Source organism: Phascolarctos cinereus, unplaced genomic scaffold (assembly GCF_003287225.1).
Source record: "Phascolarctos cinereus isolate Bilbo 61053 unplaced genomic scaffold, phaCin_HiC Scaffold_9;HRSCAF=440, whole genome shotgun sequence".
NCBI lineage: Eukaryota > Metazoa > Chordata > Mammalia > Diprotodontia > Phascolarctidae > Phascolarctos > Phascolarctos cinereus.
The window spans coordinates 32,430,074-32,450,170 of record NW_027556402.1 but is presented as its reverse complement, the minus strand read 5'-3'; the positions used below and the strand labels follow the sequence as shown (position 1 = coordinate 32,450,170).

The 20,097-nt window shown below is 36.5% G+C and overlaps 1 protein-coding gene across 7 annotated transcripts in view; it reads right to left on the bottom strand.

Moving 5' to 3' along the window:
- The window catches only part of EMCN (endomucin), a 174,790-nt gene that overhangs the window by 107,578 nt on the left and 47,115 nt on the right, over positions 1-20,097 (bottom strand). For all 7 annotated transcript variants that reach the window (XM_078148956.1, XM_078148958.1, XM_078148955.1 and 4 more), the window contains exon 2: positions 2,093-2,164. In XM_078148956.1, coding sequence (XP_078005082.1) covers positions 2,093-2,164 — 72 coding nt within the window. The remainder of the gene's footprint in view (positions 1-2,092; positions 2,165-20,097) is intronic.

Sequence of the window (20,097 nt, the reverse complement as noted above, 5' to 3'; positions counted from 1 at the left end):
ACAGCCAGAAAGAAACTATTTAAATATCATGGAACCACAGTCAAGGTTACACAGGACCTTGCAGCTTCTACATTAAAAGACCGCAGGGCATGGAACATGATATTCCAAAAGGCAAAGGAGCTTGGATTTCAGCCAAGGATCAACTACCCTGCAAAAATAAGCATGATTTTTCAAGGGAGGAGATGGATATTCAACAAAATAGGGGACTTCCAAACCTTCCTCATAAAAAGACCAGAGCTCAACAAAAAATTTGATCTTCAAGTCCAAGATTCAAGAAAGACATAAAAAGGTGATAGGACAGAAAGAAACAAAATGTTGTTAATAAGAGGGACTGTTTACATCCCTACAAGGGAAGATAATACTTGCAACTTGAGAATTGTACTGTTATTATACCATGTTAAAGGAGTATACATAGAGGGGGTGGATATTAGTTGACTTTGATGTAATGATGAAAAAAAAATCTAATCAAGTGAGTTAAATGGATCCAAGTAAGTGGATTAGTTTGATCTTAGAAAATGTACTGAGAAAGGAGGAGGCAGACAAGGGTAAATTACATTACAGGAAAAGACAGAAAATCCTATTACAGCAGAAGGAAAGAAGGGAGGGGGGTGGGCATTGTTTGAACCTTGCTCTCTTGAGATTTGGCTCAAGAAGGGAATAACATAATCAGTTAGGTATGGAAATCTAACTTGCCCTATGGACAGTAGGAGGGAAAAGGGGAAAGAAAAGGGAGGGGTGATGAAAGGGAGGGAAGAAGCAGTGGGGGTGAAGAAGAAGAGGGGGAGGAGGAAAATAGAAGGGAGGAGAGACTGAAGGAGGCAGTGGTTAAAAACAAAGTACTGATGAGGGGAAAGGGAGAGAGGAGAAAGAAAAGCATAAATGGGGAAAAAAGAATGGAGAAAAAGACACAGACTGTAGTCATAACTGTGAAAGTTGAATTGCTATGTTTAATAGGAATGTAAATGTATAGCATATATCAGATCGTGCACGGTTTTGGGGAGGGAGGTGGGGAGGAAGGGGAGAAAAATTTTAAACTCAAAAGCATATGGAAGTGATTCTTGATAAATCAAAATAAATTAATAAAATATGCAAAAATAATTCCTTAAAAATTAGAATTGTACAACTGGAAGCTAATGACTTCATGAGACATCAAGAAACAATAAAACAAAATCAAAAGAATGAAAAAAAGAAGACTGTGAAATATCTCACTGGAAAAACAACTGATCTGGAAAATAGATCCAGGAGACATAATTTTAGAATTACCAGACTACATCAAAGCCATGGTAAAAAAACAAAACAAAACAAAACATCATCTTTTAGAAAATTATCAAGGAAAACTGCCCTGATATTCTAGAATAAGAAGGTAAAAAAGAAATAAAAATAATCTACCCATCACCTCCTGAAAGAGATCCCAAAATGAAAACTACCAGGAATATTAAAGCCAAATTCCAGAGCTCCCAGTTTAAGGTGAAAACATTGTAAGCAGCTAAAAGGAAATGATTGAAATATCATGGAACCACAGTCAGGATAACACAAAATTTAGCACTTTCTATATTAAAGGATTGAAGAGCTTGGAATAAGAGATTCTGGAGGGCAAAAAAAAAATCTAGGATTACAACCAAGAATCACCTATCCAGCAAAACTGAGTATAATCCTTGAGGTGATTATATGGATATTCAACGAAATAGAGAGTCTTTCAAGGAGCTGAATAGCATGTTTCATCTTGAATTCTCTGAAATTGTAGTTGGTCATTGTGTTGATCAGAGTTCTTAAGCCTTTTAAAGTTGTATACCTTTATAATATTGCTATTATTATATAAATTGTTCTTTAGTGATGAACTGAAAGTACAGTCATATGTGTATGTGTACATGCATACATACATATATACTTACACATACTTGCATCTATCTGTCTATTTATGCATATAAATTTGGACATGGCTAATGGTAGGAGTTTGTTTTGCTTGACTATACATGTTTGTAGTAGGAGTTTTTTTTTTACCTTACCACTTGGGGGTGGGATGGAAAGAATGCAGTTATGAAAATAAAATGTAATTTAATAATAATAATAATAATAATAATAAAGACATTACCGTTCAATGGAGATGGAGATGTGGAAATCATAGGTGACATATACATAGTCACTCTCATAGTGTTTGTAGGAACTGTAAAAAAAAAAAGGTGGATTTAGAAAGTGTATATTTTAGGGGGAAGACTAAGTTTAGTAATCTGTTTTAGGACCCCAAACCTGTGATTTCTACACTATAGGGAATTCCTTGGGAGTATATCCCACCATTGCAGATCTACTTGTTCAGCAATTTATTGACTTAGCGAATTGCCTTGGGCACTAAGAGGTGGGTGACATGTAGAGTCACACAATCACTAAGTGTGAGAGTTTTGCAGATAAATCCAGGTCTTCCTGAGTGTGTGGCTAGCCCTCCATCTGCCCTGCTGGACTGCATGGGATGGCAGATGTATTTGTGATAATACTCTGCATATAATATCTATATTTGTTATTGTTATTCAGTAGTTTAGTCATGTCTGATTCTTAGCGACCCCATGAACCACAGCATACCAGCTATCATACCAATGGTCTATCATCCACTCTATCTTGAAGTTTGTCTTCATGTCCAATTGCTTCCATTTTACTATCTATCCGTTTCATCCTCCACCATCCCCTTTTCCTTTTGCCTTCAATCTTTCCCAACATCAGGGTCTTTTCTAATGAGTCTTGTATAGCTCATGTTTAAATAGTTCATTTAAAAATTTACAAAGTGCTTTCCTCAAAATGGTCCTATATGGCAGATAGTTTTCATACTATTTTCCTATTTTCCAAGTGAAGAAAGTGAAGTTCAGAGAGGAATATAGGTGGCACATTGAATAGAATTCCAAATCTGAAGTCAGTAAAGTCTGAGTGCAAATCTTGCCTCAAACTCTTACTGACTGTGTGACTCTGGATTAGTCCCTTAGTCTCCACTTGCCTGAGTTTCCTTATCTGTAAAATCAGAATATTAACAGTACTAACCTTCTAGGGTTGACATGAGGACAAAATGAGATCATATTTTTAAAGTACTTTGTAAACTTTAAAGCTATACATAAATGCTAGCTATTGTTATTAAATGATTCGTTCAGAGCTACAAAGCTAGCAAGTATCAGAGCTGGGATTCAATGTGCTCTATTCCATCTGCATTAGAGACATTTCACATAGCAGTAAAGTTAGGTGGCTTTTTAGATGTCTGTCCTAAATTCAATCTCTTGGTCTTTCTTCCCCAGTGCCCCCCCCCAACCCCACAATCATTCAGTTATTCACACCTAGAAAAATAACAATAACAATGGACATTTCTTTATTGTTCTTATGTTTGCAAAATGTTTTATAAATGTTATCTTATTTGATCCCAAGAGGTAGGTAATAGAGGTATTATTATTCCCATTTTACAAGCGAGGAAACTGAGACTCAGCATTCAATTGAATTGCCAGTGGTCAAGTAGCAAGTATGGATTAAAAGGCAGGATTTAAACCTCAGTCTTCCTGACTCCAAATCCAACATCCTAGTCACTATACAAGATACGTGATGGTATCCTAAAAACAAACAAACAGAAAACCAAACAAAAACCATTCTCCAAACATGGGTAGCACCCTGAGAATAAGGGATTTAGAATCAGCAGAATGGAGTTTGAGTTCCAGCTATACTATTTCCAAGCTGTATTTTCTTAGGAAAGTAACAGTTCCAAGACTAGTCCTATAGTTCAACCAGATTCTCCATCACCATCATACCACATCCTCCCCCTGCCCTGACTCCCCACTTTGGTTTAAGCCTTCTTAACCTCTATATAGTCTCAGCTCTGATGTTCTCTTCCTCTCTTCCACCATGAGGTCTTTTCTGATCTGTCTAGTGAAGTGTGATTGTTTGTCCCTCAGGATACTCCATTTGACCTGTTTTGAACATTTAATCACATTCTAACATCATTTATGTTAGGCTATTCTTATCTATTATTTTATGTATCTATTTAAAAAGAATATATGTCTCATGCTATATTAGTCAAGACCTTGGGGGTGGCTACCAGATGTCCGGGCTTAACTCATATCCTCAGAACATCCCGGATCTCCCCCAAGCCTGGCTGTGCCCACTCTGGCTGGATACCTTTGGACCAGCTGTAACCAGCTGTTTGTGTCTTTCAGGAAATAAGGCAGAGAGTGACTTTAGGAGATAGATGGTGAAGCATGCCTCCCATCTCTCAGCAGAGAGGTGGCTTACCGCAGATGCAGAATGGGTCATACATTTACAGACACGGCCAATGTGTTAATTTGTTTTGCTTGCCTGTACTTATTTATTATAAAGGGGGGGATAAATGTCAGAGTTGGAGGATCATTGCAAAGTAACAATGATGTGAAAACAAGCAAATCAATACAGAATGGGGGAGACTGGATGATGGGGCCTAGTCTTTGGACCATGATTTTATTTACCCTCCCTGGTGGGTCATATGGAATATATGCAACATTCTCCTCATGCTATCAAAACAAACACAGAAATTCATGCTAGTTTCAATTATGATGACTTGGAGTTAGTAGGATACTGATGAAGGTTCTTCTGGCTGGCTAAAGACTTGGAAGGATTAATGACTCAGTAGAGGCTACACTGGACCTGACTGTGCACGTGAAAGGTTTGACTGGATGAAATCACTTCCCCAGTGTCTATGTGAGAAGGAAGCTGAGAGCCATGAGTGGATGGAGGGAAGGGGGAGCTGCCTTATCTTCCCACCCAACTACTATTTATCTGTAAATGCATGGCACATCTGTTTCCTACATCTCTTTTGTATTTGTTCCTTCCTGATCATAGGTAAATGGTTGTCTGGAAATGAGATTCACCAATCTAGACATGGGATTCACTGTATCAGGCCACACCCTGGACTTCTTCACCTGTTGCTGGAAACCTCTTTATCGTGGAAGATCACTACTGCCCTGGAATTCACATGCCTGAAGTATACTCCACCTCTGCAGCCCCTCTCTTGGGATGGCTCCTCCCAGAACCTTCATTTAAGGAGGACACTTAGGCCAACCATCTCTTCAGTTTTCATCAAGCTGTACTCCATACTTCTCCTTCATTACCTGCTCCATCCATCCCCTCTTTTCCGCTTCCATTTACATGTTGTCCCCCACCATTGTAAGCTCCTTTCTTTTTGCTTGTATTTGTATTTGCTTAGCACAATGCTTGGCACATAGCAAGCACTTAATGAGTGTTTGTTGACTGTCATTATTTTTGTTAAATAAAGAAAATATTCCCTTAATGGGAGCACTCACATCCTTCCACTTTTCCATTTGGAATTCTTCATCACTTTTCTGAATATTATGAAAATCATATGGAGACTAGATAGGGCAACGGATAAAAGACTGGCCTTGGAATCAGTTAGACTACAGTTCAAATACTGTGTCTGACTCTTGCAAGCTGTGAATATCCATGAAACATGTCATTTACCTCTTAGTGTCCTTTGGTAACTTTCTTAGAATCTAAAACACAGATGAATGGTCAATCTGCATCAATGAAGGAAGTTTCCTTAAGAATGAGTTCCCCACAATTATGAAAATATGGTTGGAGGTCTAGAACTGAAAAGGATCCCAGGGGTCATTTAGTCCATCTCCCTCTTTTTAGTGATGAGAAAATTGAGGTCTAAAGATGACAAATGACTTGCCTAAGGTCACGCAGATAGCAAGTAGCAAGCCTGGGATTCAAACTAAAGTCCACTACCTTCAGGTCCAATGCTCTTACAGGTCTGAACAAAGACAAATTACAAATGAGAAGAAATAATAACTAATAATATTTGATAATATTATTTTAACAATATTTAAATTTAACAATAATTTAATAATAATAAATAATATTTACATATCTCGGTAAGGTTTGCAAAGTTCTTTACATATCTGAGTCTCATAAATACCAGAGGCATTTTGTAGACGAGGCAGCTGAAATTTCTGAGGCAGCTCAGAGACTTTGTCAATGTTCCACAGTTAGCAAGCATCTCAGGTTAGGATTCAAACATAGGTTTTCCTGACTCACAGCCTACCTCCCTACATATTGCACACTACATCTGATAAAAACAATGTGACATCAGGCACCTACGTAGTACATATGTCCAATTGCCTATACCTACAATGTAATACTATACAATAAAAATCGATGTTCAGAAGTTGAGGTCATCAGTAGAATCATCAAAAAGAGATTAGATGATATTCAGTTTGCTTACTAGGACAAGAACTGGGACTACCAGATTCCAGAATTAAATGTATGAGCTGGACAAGAGAAAAAAGATAATCCGGTAAACAAGTCTTCTGGGAGCTGGCACCTATGTTTGAGTAGGGTGAGTCAGCTGTAATAGGATGGGGCCATGGCTGAAAGATGAGCAGCCAGAAATAGCTCCAGCAAAATGGGCATTTCAGAACATGTGATATCATGACAGTGGTGAATAGGCAGTGACAAAGACAAATGCAGGAAAAAAGCACTTTATGACAGAGCAAATGACCTTGGAGAAGGGGCAGAGGACCTTGATAGGGAACAGTCCCTGGGACCCACAATAACAGCATGCAAGAATTTCACTTCTGTGTAGTGTGAATTTTTTTGGGGGGAGCAAAATCACTAAGAAGAGAAACAGAGTCAAGAGGTGGTCTATCTATAGCTATTTCCTGTTCTTTATCTGATATGCCTGGTAGTAAATTCAAATGACTCTGTTTTACAGTAAGGAAACTGAATACTAGCAGGGGAGAACTAAGGTAGCTAGGTGGCTCAGTGGATAGAATACCAGTCCTGGAGCCAGGAAGATTCATCTTCCTGAGTTCAAATCTGGCCTCAGACACTTACTAGCTATGTGACCCTGGGCAAGTCACTTAACCCTGTTTGCCTCAGTTTCCTCATTTATAAAATGAGCTGGAAGAGGAAATGGCAAAACCACTCCAGTTTCTTTGCCAAGAAAACCCCAAGTGGGGTCACAAACAATTGGGTAGGATTGAAAATGACTGAACAATAAAAGGGGAGAGCTAAAATGACCCACATAGTTATGTTTTCTTTTTTCTCCATGCAGAAGTACCATATTCTTGGTATTTCCCATGTCAGTTAAATACATCTCAATTTGACATCAGTGTTTTTTTTTAATAGCCTCATGGTATTTGGAAGTGTTAGTGGTTAGCATTGACTTTGTTTATTGTTAGGATTTGCAGAAATGACATTTATAGTATAAACGGAAGCTACAAGACTGACTTTTCACAGGTCTTCCTGTAAAGAAATCAAAAGCTTTTTTCACCTCTAAAACTCAGCTTCACACACTAGATCTCACTTTTTCCACTTCAGTATAGGACAGATCAGATCATGAAGAACTCAGAAGTGTGTGAGGTCAAGCTTCCTGGTTATTTGTTTTAATTGTCTGTTTAATTAATTAAATGGAGTAAAACCTAGTCTAAGGTGAGGCTGAAGAAGTTAGACAGGTGGAGGAAACTTACCTACAAAAAGTTTATAAAATGACTAAAAAATGAGGCATAAACAAATGAATCATTTATGTGACATTTTTATAATAGCATTCTTTCTAAAGTCTTTATTGATATTTTGTTTTTCTATAATGTAAATTTCTCCCTGTATCTCTCCTCCTTCCTCTGTCCTCCAAGGCGGAAAACATCCAATATAGCAAAGAATTTATTTAAAAGAAAAAGAGGAAGAAAGAACATAAAACTGATCAATACATTGAAAAATCTGAAAATACATTCAATGTTCCACATCCACGGACTTCCCCCCTTCCCCATTGCAAAGGAATGTGAAGGAATGTGTGTGTTGGGGTGTGTGTGTGTGTGTGTGTGTGTGTGTGTGTGTGTGTGTGTGTGTGTGTAAGAGAGACAGAGAGAGAGAGAGAGAGATGGAGAGACAGACTGAGACAGACTGAGACAGAGAGAGGTGTTTTCTTATATCTCTTCTTTGAGGTGGGCTTATTTCTTGTTAATTTTTCAATATTCATTTTCAATTATCTTGTAGTTTTTCTTTCCATTTACATTGTGGTAGTCATTGTGAATACTGTTTGCTTGGCTCTGCTTTATTCACTCTGCAACAGAGTGAAGAACTCCTTATAAGTCCTTGAGTGCTTCTTTATATTCATCATATTTGTCATTTCTTACAGCACCATAATATTTTGTTATATTCACACACCACAATGTATTGAGCTATTCTCCAAGCGATGGGCATCTGCTCAGTTTTCAGCGATGTATTGGTTATAATAGCATCACAAACTGTTGTGATAGAGAATCAAATTGCAGAATGTATACACAGCAGCTAGGTAGTACATTGGATAGAGCAACTGGGGAATTAGGAAGACCTGAGTTCGATTCCAGCCTCAGATACTTAGTAGCTGTGTGACCCTGAGCAAGTCACTTAACTTCTATTTGCCTCATTTTCCTCAATTATAAAATGGAGATAATAATAATGCCTATTTCCCAGAATTGTTGTGAGGATCAAATGAGTTTATATTTATAAAATACCTGGCACATAACAGGTGCTATGTAAAGGGTAGTTATTCATTAGAATATAGAGTCAAGAGCAGATAAAATAACATCAAAAGCATAGCATGGTCCTGTAAGAATTAGCCACAGAGTTGTGTGTAGTAAGGTACTATTTGCTCAGAGCAGATGAGTATTGTAAAAGTAGTTAGGAAAGGGAGAGAGTAATAGAGGAGTTCTCATGAAAAGTTGTATGGAGAAAATGGTTCTTGATCTGAGCTTTGATGGCCCCCTAAGCTGTTACATGTGGAACTTGATTAGATCTATCCATGATATCCATGAAGACTCAACTGATGTACATAGATCTAGATTAAGAACATCCTCCCAGAAGGGTGGTGAGCATAGTAAGAAATTAAAAGCTGGGATGAGGAAAGAAGACTGAAAAGGGGGAAGTCTAGAAAAACAATATTGTAATTTAGGGGAAGATGAGAGTCCAAACATGCAATCTTAAATCACTTAGACCCTGTTTTCCCCTTGGACCATTGTCAAAACACCCCCAGGAATGACTCAGAATTCAGCTTTTCAGGATAAAACTAGGGAGCCTGGTGAGACCTTCACCTGCTTCTCTTAATGGGATCTGGGATGTTTTGTCCTTTTATGAGGGGAAAGAGAGGTACAGGAAATTCCACAGGAGACTGTAACTGCTCTTGGGTCAATTTTGCATTGTGTATCCCTGATTCCTATATCCTCTGATGAGTCTCAGGGAAGTGTGAAAATATGTAGTTAGAAAGAGTATTCATTCTAAGTGGAATCTGGAACATGAAATCCTCCAAGGCCTAATTCATTGGCTATGTTTGGGCAAATGAAAATCTACATGGAGGTAAAGAATAAAAGTGGTAGATCCCACTGCTCTGAGATACATGATTCAATCAATCAACAAATATTTCTTAAGTAAGTATTATTTGTCAGGTGTTGTGCTAGGCATTGGGAGTACAAGTGTATTAAATGAAACAAGTTTACATTCTAATGTAAAGCATATATAAAATATAACATAAATATAGTTAATAAACATAAATATATACAAAGCAATTAAATTCAAGTAAGTGGTACTTTTCCCATCTGTTACCCAAGAGATTTTTAGGTCATTCTTATCTTTGGTATGAACAAATGAACATATCTATGGTTTTCCATTCCTAGTGGAATTCGATCCATTTCCACGTTAAGCTGGAAATTCAATGCATATTGAGTAATCTTCCAGACTAATAATCTGATTATTATTAGTTAAATTAGTAATCTGATAGATGAGGTAACTAAGGTTAGCTGATTTGTCTTTAGTGACCAGATGAGTAAGGATTTGAACCCAGCTTGCCTGGTTTCAGGGGTACAGGCCTTTCCTCTCGACTGCAGTGGCCTCTGCCTGAGAGTATTATGGTGAAGTAGATGGAGAGCTTCAAAAGCAGGAAAACCTGGTGTCATGGCTCTAGCATTTCCCTGGGGAAACATCTTTCTTCTAACCTACAACATGAGGAGGCCCTACCTAAAAAAAAATCCAACTAAAGGTAGGCTGGGACAAAGCTATCTCCATGGGGTTTGATTGGCCCTGGCTTCCCTGTTACAGTTTCCTGCTCAGCCAAGAGCATTAAAAGTCCCAGATCCACAAAAGCCAGGCCCTCAGATTTGGTGCATTTCTAAAGCCCACTTGAGTTAGCCTGCCCTGCTGATCTGAGATGTTTACATATGAAGATTAGGGAGGCTGAGACTACAGAAACCACTACTGTATCCTTGTTGCATTTATTGCTGTGTTGGGGCAAAGTAAGCTTCCTTTGTCAAATGTACAGTGACTTGGGAGTGCTTCATTTCACCCCAATGTTGAATGTGAGTCTTAGAGTCACACCTCTGACATCTGGGTTCAAGTTCCACTTCTGACACATACTCTGTTTGGCACATCTGGGTGCGTCAGTTAACATCTCAGTCTTGTAGGTACTACTTTAAGGCTACATTTTATAGAGAAGGTACAGATAAATCAGCATTGGTAGTGAGAGTTTCCTCATCTGACAGTTTCCTATATCAATGAAACCACAGATTCAGTCCTTATCTCTATCCCTATGTATTGAGCACTATAGTGTATGTCATTAGTGTTCAATACATAGTCACCATCCTTCTGGGCCTTGCTGTCTAATTAGAGATATCACAACCTGAGCAATATCCCCTTTATGTCATCCCTAACAAATGGTCATCCATTCTATTTGAATAGACTCTCTGTTAAGGCAACCCAATACATTTTAGAAGAGCTCAGTTAGGAAGTTTTTTTTTCTTATATTGAACTACAATTTGTCTCTTCAACACTCACAATTATGGCTTGTGGAGCCAAGTAAAACAAATTTAATCCATCTCTTTCACATTACAACTCTGAAAATGTTTGGAGCAATTGTGTCCCTCTAAGTCTCCTTGTACATATTTAACTACAAAACAAAGGGTTATATGCTAAATGTCACATGGATGACAACAGAGAGTCAGTGCCATAGGAGTTCAGAGGAGAAAGAAATCACTTTAATCATGAAAGGTTTCATGGAAGAGAAAGAATTTGAGGTGGGCTTTGACTGACAAGTTGGATTTCAATGGGTAAAAATGGTAGAGCGGGAATATTTTAGGTAGAGGGAAGAGTCCAAACATTGCCTCAAATGAAAGAAAGTGAAAAGCATATTTCAGTGATTCCAAATAGACTATACTGGTTAAAATGAGCAGTTTGTACAAAGCAGTAGGGGCAAATAGTCAAAAGTCAGTAGTCAATAAACATTTCTTAAACACCTACTATGTGCTGGGCAATTTACTAAGGAATACAAATGTCAAAAAAGAAAGATAGTTTCAGACCTTAAACAAACTTACAATCTAGGAGAGAGACAGAGACAGAGACAGAGAGACAGAGACAGAGAGAACATAGAGAAGTTTAAAAGCTATGTAGATAGATGCCTACTTCTGGATGGCAATGAATGCTGGGCTAAAGAGTTTCAACTTTGCCCAATAAGCAGTGGGAGACCATTTCAGGTTTATGAGAAAGGAAATGGTATGGTCAAAGTGGTGTCTTAGAAATCTTATTGTGTGTGATTACAGCCATGTGCAAGAAAAACTAGAGGGATCAATTTTCCCCAAACATTGTGATTCTACTGTCTATGTCAAAATGGTATTGAATGGTTAAATACTTGCATACCAGGATAAAGTCCCCTCTAAATTTTCATTATTACTCCTTCATTGATTAGCAATGGGAGATTTGGATTTCTGGAGCACAGTTTAAAATGTATAAATGATATAGCCAGGGATGGTGTTCATCCAACAAGGGCCAATGAAATAGTATTTTCCCAGAGTCTTGAAAATGTAGTTAAAAAATACAGTGAAAAGGGGGGAATGTCCCAAAGCGGTAGAAGCCGATATAATCCAATATGTAGCAAAATATTATTAGCAACAGTTTCTGTGGTAGCAAATAACTGGAAACAGTGGGTACTCACCAGTTAGAGAATGGATGAAGAAACTGTGGTATATAAAAGTAACAACATATATATTCTAAAACCAACAAATATGAAAAATTCAGAGAATATGGGAAGATTTATGCAAGCTTATATAGTATGAAATCAGCAGAATCACAAGAACCACATACAAAAGGACTTAACATAAATGGAAAGACCCCTGAGAAGAAGTCACACTCTGAGTAACTGAGGAAATAATAATGGTCCTGGAGAATAGACAATGAAACAGCTCTCTCCTCATGACAGAGGGTAACAGTTATAGAATTATATTGTATACATTGTTAGATGCAGGCACTGTATCAGATGATTTTTGTTTAATCAATTTTCTCTGTTGCAAAGGAACATTCAACCTGGTGAAGGGAGAGATATATTTCTAGAAATGAGCATGATATAAAAAGTATCAATAAAACTTATTTTAAACAAAAGAGAAGAGAAAAGAAAGGGTGATGAATAAAAATGCCTACATAAACCCCCAAACTAGATACTATATCCAGCACCTAAAATATATGAAGAACATTTGCAGTTGGGATGCACAGAAATTTGCAGTGACAAATACAAGTCAAGTAAATAAAGCACCAGTAGTAAAACTGATGGCCTTAGATGTCTATTCACAAGCTACCAAGTAAGATGAAATCTAGAGGTCCTTACTGAAAAAGAAAACTAATTTTGTATCATGCATATCATGGAGAGTAGGTAAACAAAACCAATGATTCGACAATGATGGTTACACCATATTCAAAAGAAGCAGTATGGGTTAAAAAGAGGGGTGATGGTGGAATCATGTTATATATTAATATGGTAAACTCATCTAAGAAAATCCAGGAACTGAGGGGAGGAAGCATGTCAAAGAACATTGAATGAATACCAAAGGAAGAAGATTGTACTAAAGATCACCTCTATAGGAGAAGGAAATAGACTAGGAGTCAAGAAATAAATCACATCTAGAGGCGAAGAGATGAAGAGTGGTTTCAGTTATATAGAGTTTCTAGAGTTTTTCTGTCTCTTTGTCTCTCTCTGTCTCTCTGTGTCTCCCTCTGTCTCTGTCTTTGTCTCTCTCTCTCTCCCCCACCCCAAAGCAGTGCATCTAATTATTTCTTGGTTTGCCTTAATGACAATCTTATCTTTCAACAAGTGGAAGAACCAATAAAGGGAAATTCTTTTCTGGACCTGAATCTTTCTATGTGGTTGCTTCAATGGAAGTGATAGGGCCCTTTTGGGAAAGTGACCGCTTTCTCTTGGAACTTATGCATGATGTGCATTCTAGATTTGGGGAAAGCAGATTTCAAAGGATTCAAAGGAAGAATAGATAAGATCTCATGGACCAAAACAACTCAACAAACAAAACAGCATGGACTAAATAAGAAGTCAACTGAGAAGGTAAAAGCAAAGATAGGTGATGAGATGGATACAAAAGCATGGCATGGCCCTAAAAGAATAGCATGAAGCATGCTAAAGCTCAAATGAGCTGAATTTGAGAAGAAAAACTAAGGAAAATATAATAGACTAGTTTGTTAAAGCTATATAGGAATAAAGAGAGATTTGAGGCAAAAAGATCAATTAGAGGGCTACTGAGACATTCTAAATGCAAGGGGATGAATGCCTGAATGAGGCTCAAGGCTGCATGAGTGCAGAGAAGGGAGCAAAGCCATGAAATGTTGTGGAGATAGAAATTAAAAAAAAAACACGGCAACTGATTTGGTTGGGTGGTGGAGGTTAAGTATAAAGTCGAAGATGATACCAATGTTACAGTGATGCCCTCAAAACAGTATAAAGTTTGAAAGAGGAGTGTTTTTGGGAAGGAAGATAATAATGAGCCATATAATAGATTATTGAGTTTCACATGAGACATTCATGTCTATGGATGACTTCATGATTATGAGACATTCAGTTTGAGATGTTCCATGGGCAGTTGGTGAGAAGGGACTGAAGCTTAGGAACTAGCTAGGATGGATATCTATCTATCTATCTATCTACCTATCTATCTCTCTATCTCTGTGAATCATCTTTGTAGAGATAATGATTTAACCCATTGGTGCTAATGAGATCATCAAGTTAAAGAATTGTAGAAATGGAGATAAAGATAGACACATATTTCCTTTGCTTACTTGCCATAGCAAATACATTAGTCCATTGATGCCCAGCAATAGTTTTTCATGGGTTTTCAGATTAGTCAGCAGGGATCAAGATTCTGCTAGATTGGAAGACAAGAGTAGAAAAAAATGGGAAAACCTTGACTCACAGCATATTGTTTAGAAAGAATAAGCCTAGGTGAGACTCTACAGTGAGGGATTCTGTGCTATGAGATGTGCAGACCATAAGGTGGGGAGGGATCTGAAAAGAGAGTGTGGAGAGCTAAAATAAACACACAAAAAACCTTCCCACAATTTTGATTGGGATTTGTCATTGGCCAAATGAATGCTTAATTCTAATTCTCCCTGAAACAAAATCAACCTATGCTGAATCTTGTACCTTGATTTTGAAAATGTGAAATCTACCATATCATAAAAGAACTGATATAGTTGCACACTTCCCAGCTCTGAAATGCCCCAACTGTCCAGTTCTTCCCAGGGCCTGCTGGAACTTCAGAACTTAGAATCTTTACAGATGGCATGACAAGAACAAATGATTGCTTTGCCCACATGTACCAGGAGAGAGGAGGCCCAACCTCAGTGACTTCCCATGTGGAAGAAATAGAGGGCAGAGCTAATTATTTCATTTAAAAATCATAAGCTTTTTTTTTTGTTTTGTTCCATCTTTGATCACATCTTAAAGACATTTTCTTAAATGCCTTAAAGTGGCATCAAGTTTTATTGGCAGCATCTCAATCTACTTGGAATCAATAATAAGAATTGAGAAGTAAAAACTCTGAGCAGAAAATCACTGAATTTGGAACAAAAGTTGCTGCTAAGAAAAAAAATATCTTGTTTGTTGTTTTAAGTTTTTTTTTCCCCTTTACCAGTCATTGCAGACAAGGTAAAAATGATTGTAAATACTATCCAGACAGTCTTTAAACTCAGGGGTATAATTGCTATATTTTTGTTGTTGACTATGGTCTTTGAAAAGTGTTTCCAGGTTGACTGGGAAGAACAGACAGTAGCCACTAGGTATTATCCTGAAATCTCAACTATTCTCTTTAGATGGATCCTTTGGTATTTTTCCATCTCTCTTTCTACAGAATGAAGAAAAGCTCAGAAAGGAAAAGAAGCCTCTGGCTTTTTGATCTTGCCTTGCCAAACCCTATCATGCATTACAGATCACAAGGCAATAAAAAAGTCAATAAAGGAAACATAAATGAAATATATAGACCTTTATTGAGACTGAGTAATGGCTTCCTAAATGACTAATGGATCAAATACCAGGTCATAGAAAAGATAAATAATTATCTCAAAAAGAATGGCAACAGTAGAACAGCATGTCAACATTTAAGGGATACAACTAAAGCAACTCCCGAGAGGAAAATGTATGCCCTGAAAAGTCTTCCCATGATATGTTTGTTATCTTAAGTTATTCTTCTTCACTACTTACTACTAACAAGCTGAAAATGGTTATCAGGCAGTATTTAAATGTAAGATCATCACTATGTCATTATGATATTATTGGGTATTGAAGAAAATGCATATCTCTGAAAACAGATATTATGGAAGAGAAAAATGATGCAAATATACAATTAAAAAAAACTTAGAAAACCAAAATAAACATTCCTAAAGTAGATATGAAGAAGAAATAGTGAAGATACAAGGGAAAATAAATAAAATTAAAAATAAAAGATTGGTGATCTAATAAAAGTTATTTTTTAAAAAATCAATAAAAACTTATTAAATATTTATTTTGTGCCATGTACCATGGATGGTGCTGGAGATACAAAGAAAAAAAAGAAGCATCCTCTGCTCTCAAGGAGATTTAATTCTATAAAAATGATAAGCAAAGCTGGTAAGCCTAAGGTAATAATAACAAGAGGAGAAAAACAATTCAAAATTAATTTAGTGAATTCATAGCCAAGAGTAGATACAGAAAATTATTAGAAATTACTATATTCAAGCAAAGCTAAAAAGGTACATGAGTGAATAGCTACAAAAATATAACCTGCCCAGATTAAGAAGATATGTAATATCTAGAATATTATATAGTATCTGAAAACTCAATCTCAGAAAAGAAATTAAAGAAGCCGTAAATAAACTATCAAAGCAAAAATAATACTAAGCCTAGTGGATTTGCATGTGAATTCTATGGAATATGTTTTAAAAAGCAATAATCCCTTTGCTGCATAATTTTTCTAAATTAGCAAAAATGTCACTGTACTAAATTCCTTTTATGAAACAAAAATCATTCTGTATACAAAGGCAGATAAAACCAACAACAGACCACTTGTACTAATGAATATTAATATTTAAATTTTAAACAATATCTTAGCAAAGAGACTACAACAATGTATTTTAAAAAATCATTATAACTGAGCTGGATTTATAACCAGGAATGTGAAAACAGTAGAATAATAAGAAACCACTTAATATAATTAGTCATATCAACAATGATACCAATAGCAATAAACCTATTTTGACATATGCAAGGAAAAAAAGCTTTTGGTACAATATAATCCTCCTTCATTCATGCTAAAAATCTAAGCAGCATAAACATAGAAGAAATCCTTCTTGAATACTATTAAACATTTTGGTAAGGATAAGAGTTCCTACTCCAGTTCCAACTAATACAAACAAGGAAGAAAGATCAGGACTTCTTGAGTGAATCAATCTATCTAAAGGTATAAATTGGGAAAGAATATGTACTTAAGGAATGGAGGATTGAAATACTTTGATCATTGGATAAGCACATGAAATATCTTGTGATCAACTAAATCGGATATCTTTTTGAAAAATAATAAAGCAAGCAAATTCAGCATCACACACTCCAGTAGCAATGAGTCAAGTGATGGTCAATCTAGCCGTGAAGGACTTCTGAGAGGTATGGAGATTGGGAATGTATCAAATTTCTTTCTTCATCCCTTTTCCTACCCTAAATGACTAACTCATGATTTTGAGACCTTTGAAAGGTAGGATGATTTGGAATTGCCATTGACATTGGAGGAGTACCCACCAAAGCCAGTAGTAATGCATAGCAGGCAGAGTGTCATATCCAGAACTGAGAGACACATTGAAGAACAAACTAGACATTCCAGGGAAATATATTGTTAGGAATTTGCAAAGGTATGGGTGCATGGAGTGCAGCAGAAACTTATAATGAAGGATTCCATGAAGGTAGAAAAGAATTTCAAGTAATTTGGAGTTATGAATGTACCCTTCAGCCTTGTGTGCTCTTCAAATATGAACCCATTCTACCCAGGGCCCTTATGTATGCAAAGAGACAGTACATCCTTAGTTTGGAAGGATGTTTCTGAAAAAATTTCCTTGATGTACCTGCTTTGTAAATAATCTTAAAAAATATAATTAAATCTAGCTGATAATCAATGGGGAAGTACACTGGAATAGGGGCTTGTGAGAAACAGCATCAGAAATTTTAGCTTCTTAGGCTTTCACCTAGAACTGTGAGGGTAGTATCAGGCAGGGTACCTTCTGGAGACCTGATCCCCAAAACAATTTGGAGTTGAGAGAATGAGCCCAGAGTAAGTTCTATGTTTGTGTCAATGGTGAAACATTATGCACTTTCCCACTAAATACAGGGGTAAAGCAAGGATGTTCCCTCTATCTACTATTATTTAACATAGTTTCATTATCTAGCAATAGCCATACAATTAGAAATTTAAGCTAACAAACATAATGGAAAGAAATATAAGTATCCCACATCCCTGACACTCTATTTTAAAAATTCCAGAAAACAATTAAAAAACCTAATGGAGATAATTAATAGCTTCAGGAAAATCAAAGGATACATAACAAATCCCCTCAAATCATTATTGTTTCTGTACAATACTAATGCAGACCTGGAGGAAACACACACACACACACACAAAGAAAACTCTTCAAAATTGCTATAAAACATTTAAAATATTTAGAGTTAACCTACCAAAATGAAAACATATAATTACAACTAACAGATGCTCTTTAGAGAAACAAAGGAAAGATTCCATGTTTGACAATATATTAGTGCAGGTATTTTCAGAAAAAAAAAGCAACTTGGTCACCCCACAGCCTTAGCACAACAAGAATATATCAAATCTATAATAATTAAAACTAAGAAGACAAGAAAGAAAAACCTCTACATAATGGAGACACTTCTGACATTAGTAGCCAAATTACCTAAAGCTCTCAGTTACCTTAATCACCTAGATGTTAGGTATAGCCTTCCTTTTTCAGGCTTTTCCTGTGGTGACCTCTACCCTTTCACCTCATGGCATAGACTCAGTATAACTCCCTCCTCTTCCTTCCCCCTACATTATGATTTTGATCTTGTTAAGCCACCAGACAGAAGGGATGCCCAGTTTTTGGAGAGATAGGGGGAAACCCAAGAATAGAATGGGAAGGGACTTTTTAACCTAAAGTAAAAAGACTTATAAACATAGTGGTGGTCCTCTTCTGGTAGAAGCTACAAAGGGCAGAAACTCAGAGACAAACCATTACTATTCCACACCCCCCTGAGTTCAAATTCTACCTCTAATGCTTACTATCTGTGTCACCCTGAACAAATCACAACCTTCCAACTGAGTCCATTTGCTCATGTCTAAAATGAGGGGTTAGGCTATGGTTGCTGAAGGAACTTCCAGTTCTATTTTTATGATTCTATGATCCTAAAATTCTCTTGCAAGTATCCAAGAGGTAAGGCTTCAGCTATGTGGGTTAGTGAATTTGAATATTCCAGGACTCTTTTCCGTGTGTGAGAAATTGAAGAAGAAAATATAACATGATATTCCCCAAAGCAAAAGAAACTTGGGTGTACCCCCAAAATAACATAGTATGCAAAGCTGAGCCTAATTATCAATGAAAAAAGGTGAATCTTCAGCAAGAGAGTAATTTGATTTTCAAAAGGCATCTCAAAATACCATTTATTGTTTTTTTCTAAAGAAAACAGAACTGAGCAGTGCATTTAACTTCTAGACATGAGAAAAAAGAGAAACATAAGAAGTGGTATGACAATTACAGCAAATTATCTAATGTTCCTAGGATAAAGCAAAGGTAGTGTGTGTGTGTGTGTGTGTGTGTGTGTGTGTGTGTGTGTATGTATATATATATACATATATATGTGTGTGTGTGTGTATGTGTATATATATGTATAATATTGTTTGAGTACTAAAGAGATGACAAAAAAAGCTCGCCAAAGATAATTTTCTTTAAGGGGCTAAAGGTTTAAAGAAGGACTTCAAGCATTAAGTGAATAAAAGGGAGAAGATTTGAATTTCAATGGTGAAGACTAAACCCCACATTGTTATATTCATAAAAGTATCTTTCTGGGTTGGGATACACAACAGAGGGAAGTAACGAGTATAGAAAGGGTGACCAGAGACAGAGCAGCTGGAAATGCCTTCCTACCTGATCAGGTTGTGAAAAGAATAGATAATAATTAATTTGGTCTTTTCACAACCATGGGGGGCTGTGGAAGAGCAGGAAAATAGCAATGGGAGGAACCAAAAGGAGGTGGGGTGTCAGAGTCTAGAAGAAAATGCTTGTGATAGCAATAAGGCAAGAGAGAGAAATTAAAGAATTAAGAACAAATACAATAAAAAAAATATACCTAGTAACATGTAACTTGATTTTTTACTTAGAAAACACTCACAGTTTAGTGAAGAAACTAAATGAGGTGATTAATAGATTTGGAAAAAATAACATAAATCCACAAAATCATTAGAATTTCTATGCAGTAATAACAAAAACTAAGAGAAAAATATAGAAAGAAAACTCCTATTCAAAAAATAAAATATTTAAGTCAACCAACTAAGACACACTCAAGACATAATAAAATTAAAAAAAAAGAACACTCTTTCCAGAAATCCAGAAATAGAAGGATATTGACTTTCCATGATTAGGCCATGCCAGCGTAATCAAAATGATTATAATGTCTAAATGAATTTATAGATTTGTTTTTTTCCTGATCAAATTACTATTGGATTGCTTTATAAAACAAGAAACACTAGTTACAAAATTCATTGGAAGTAATGAATGGTC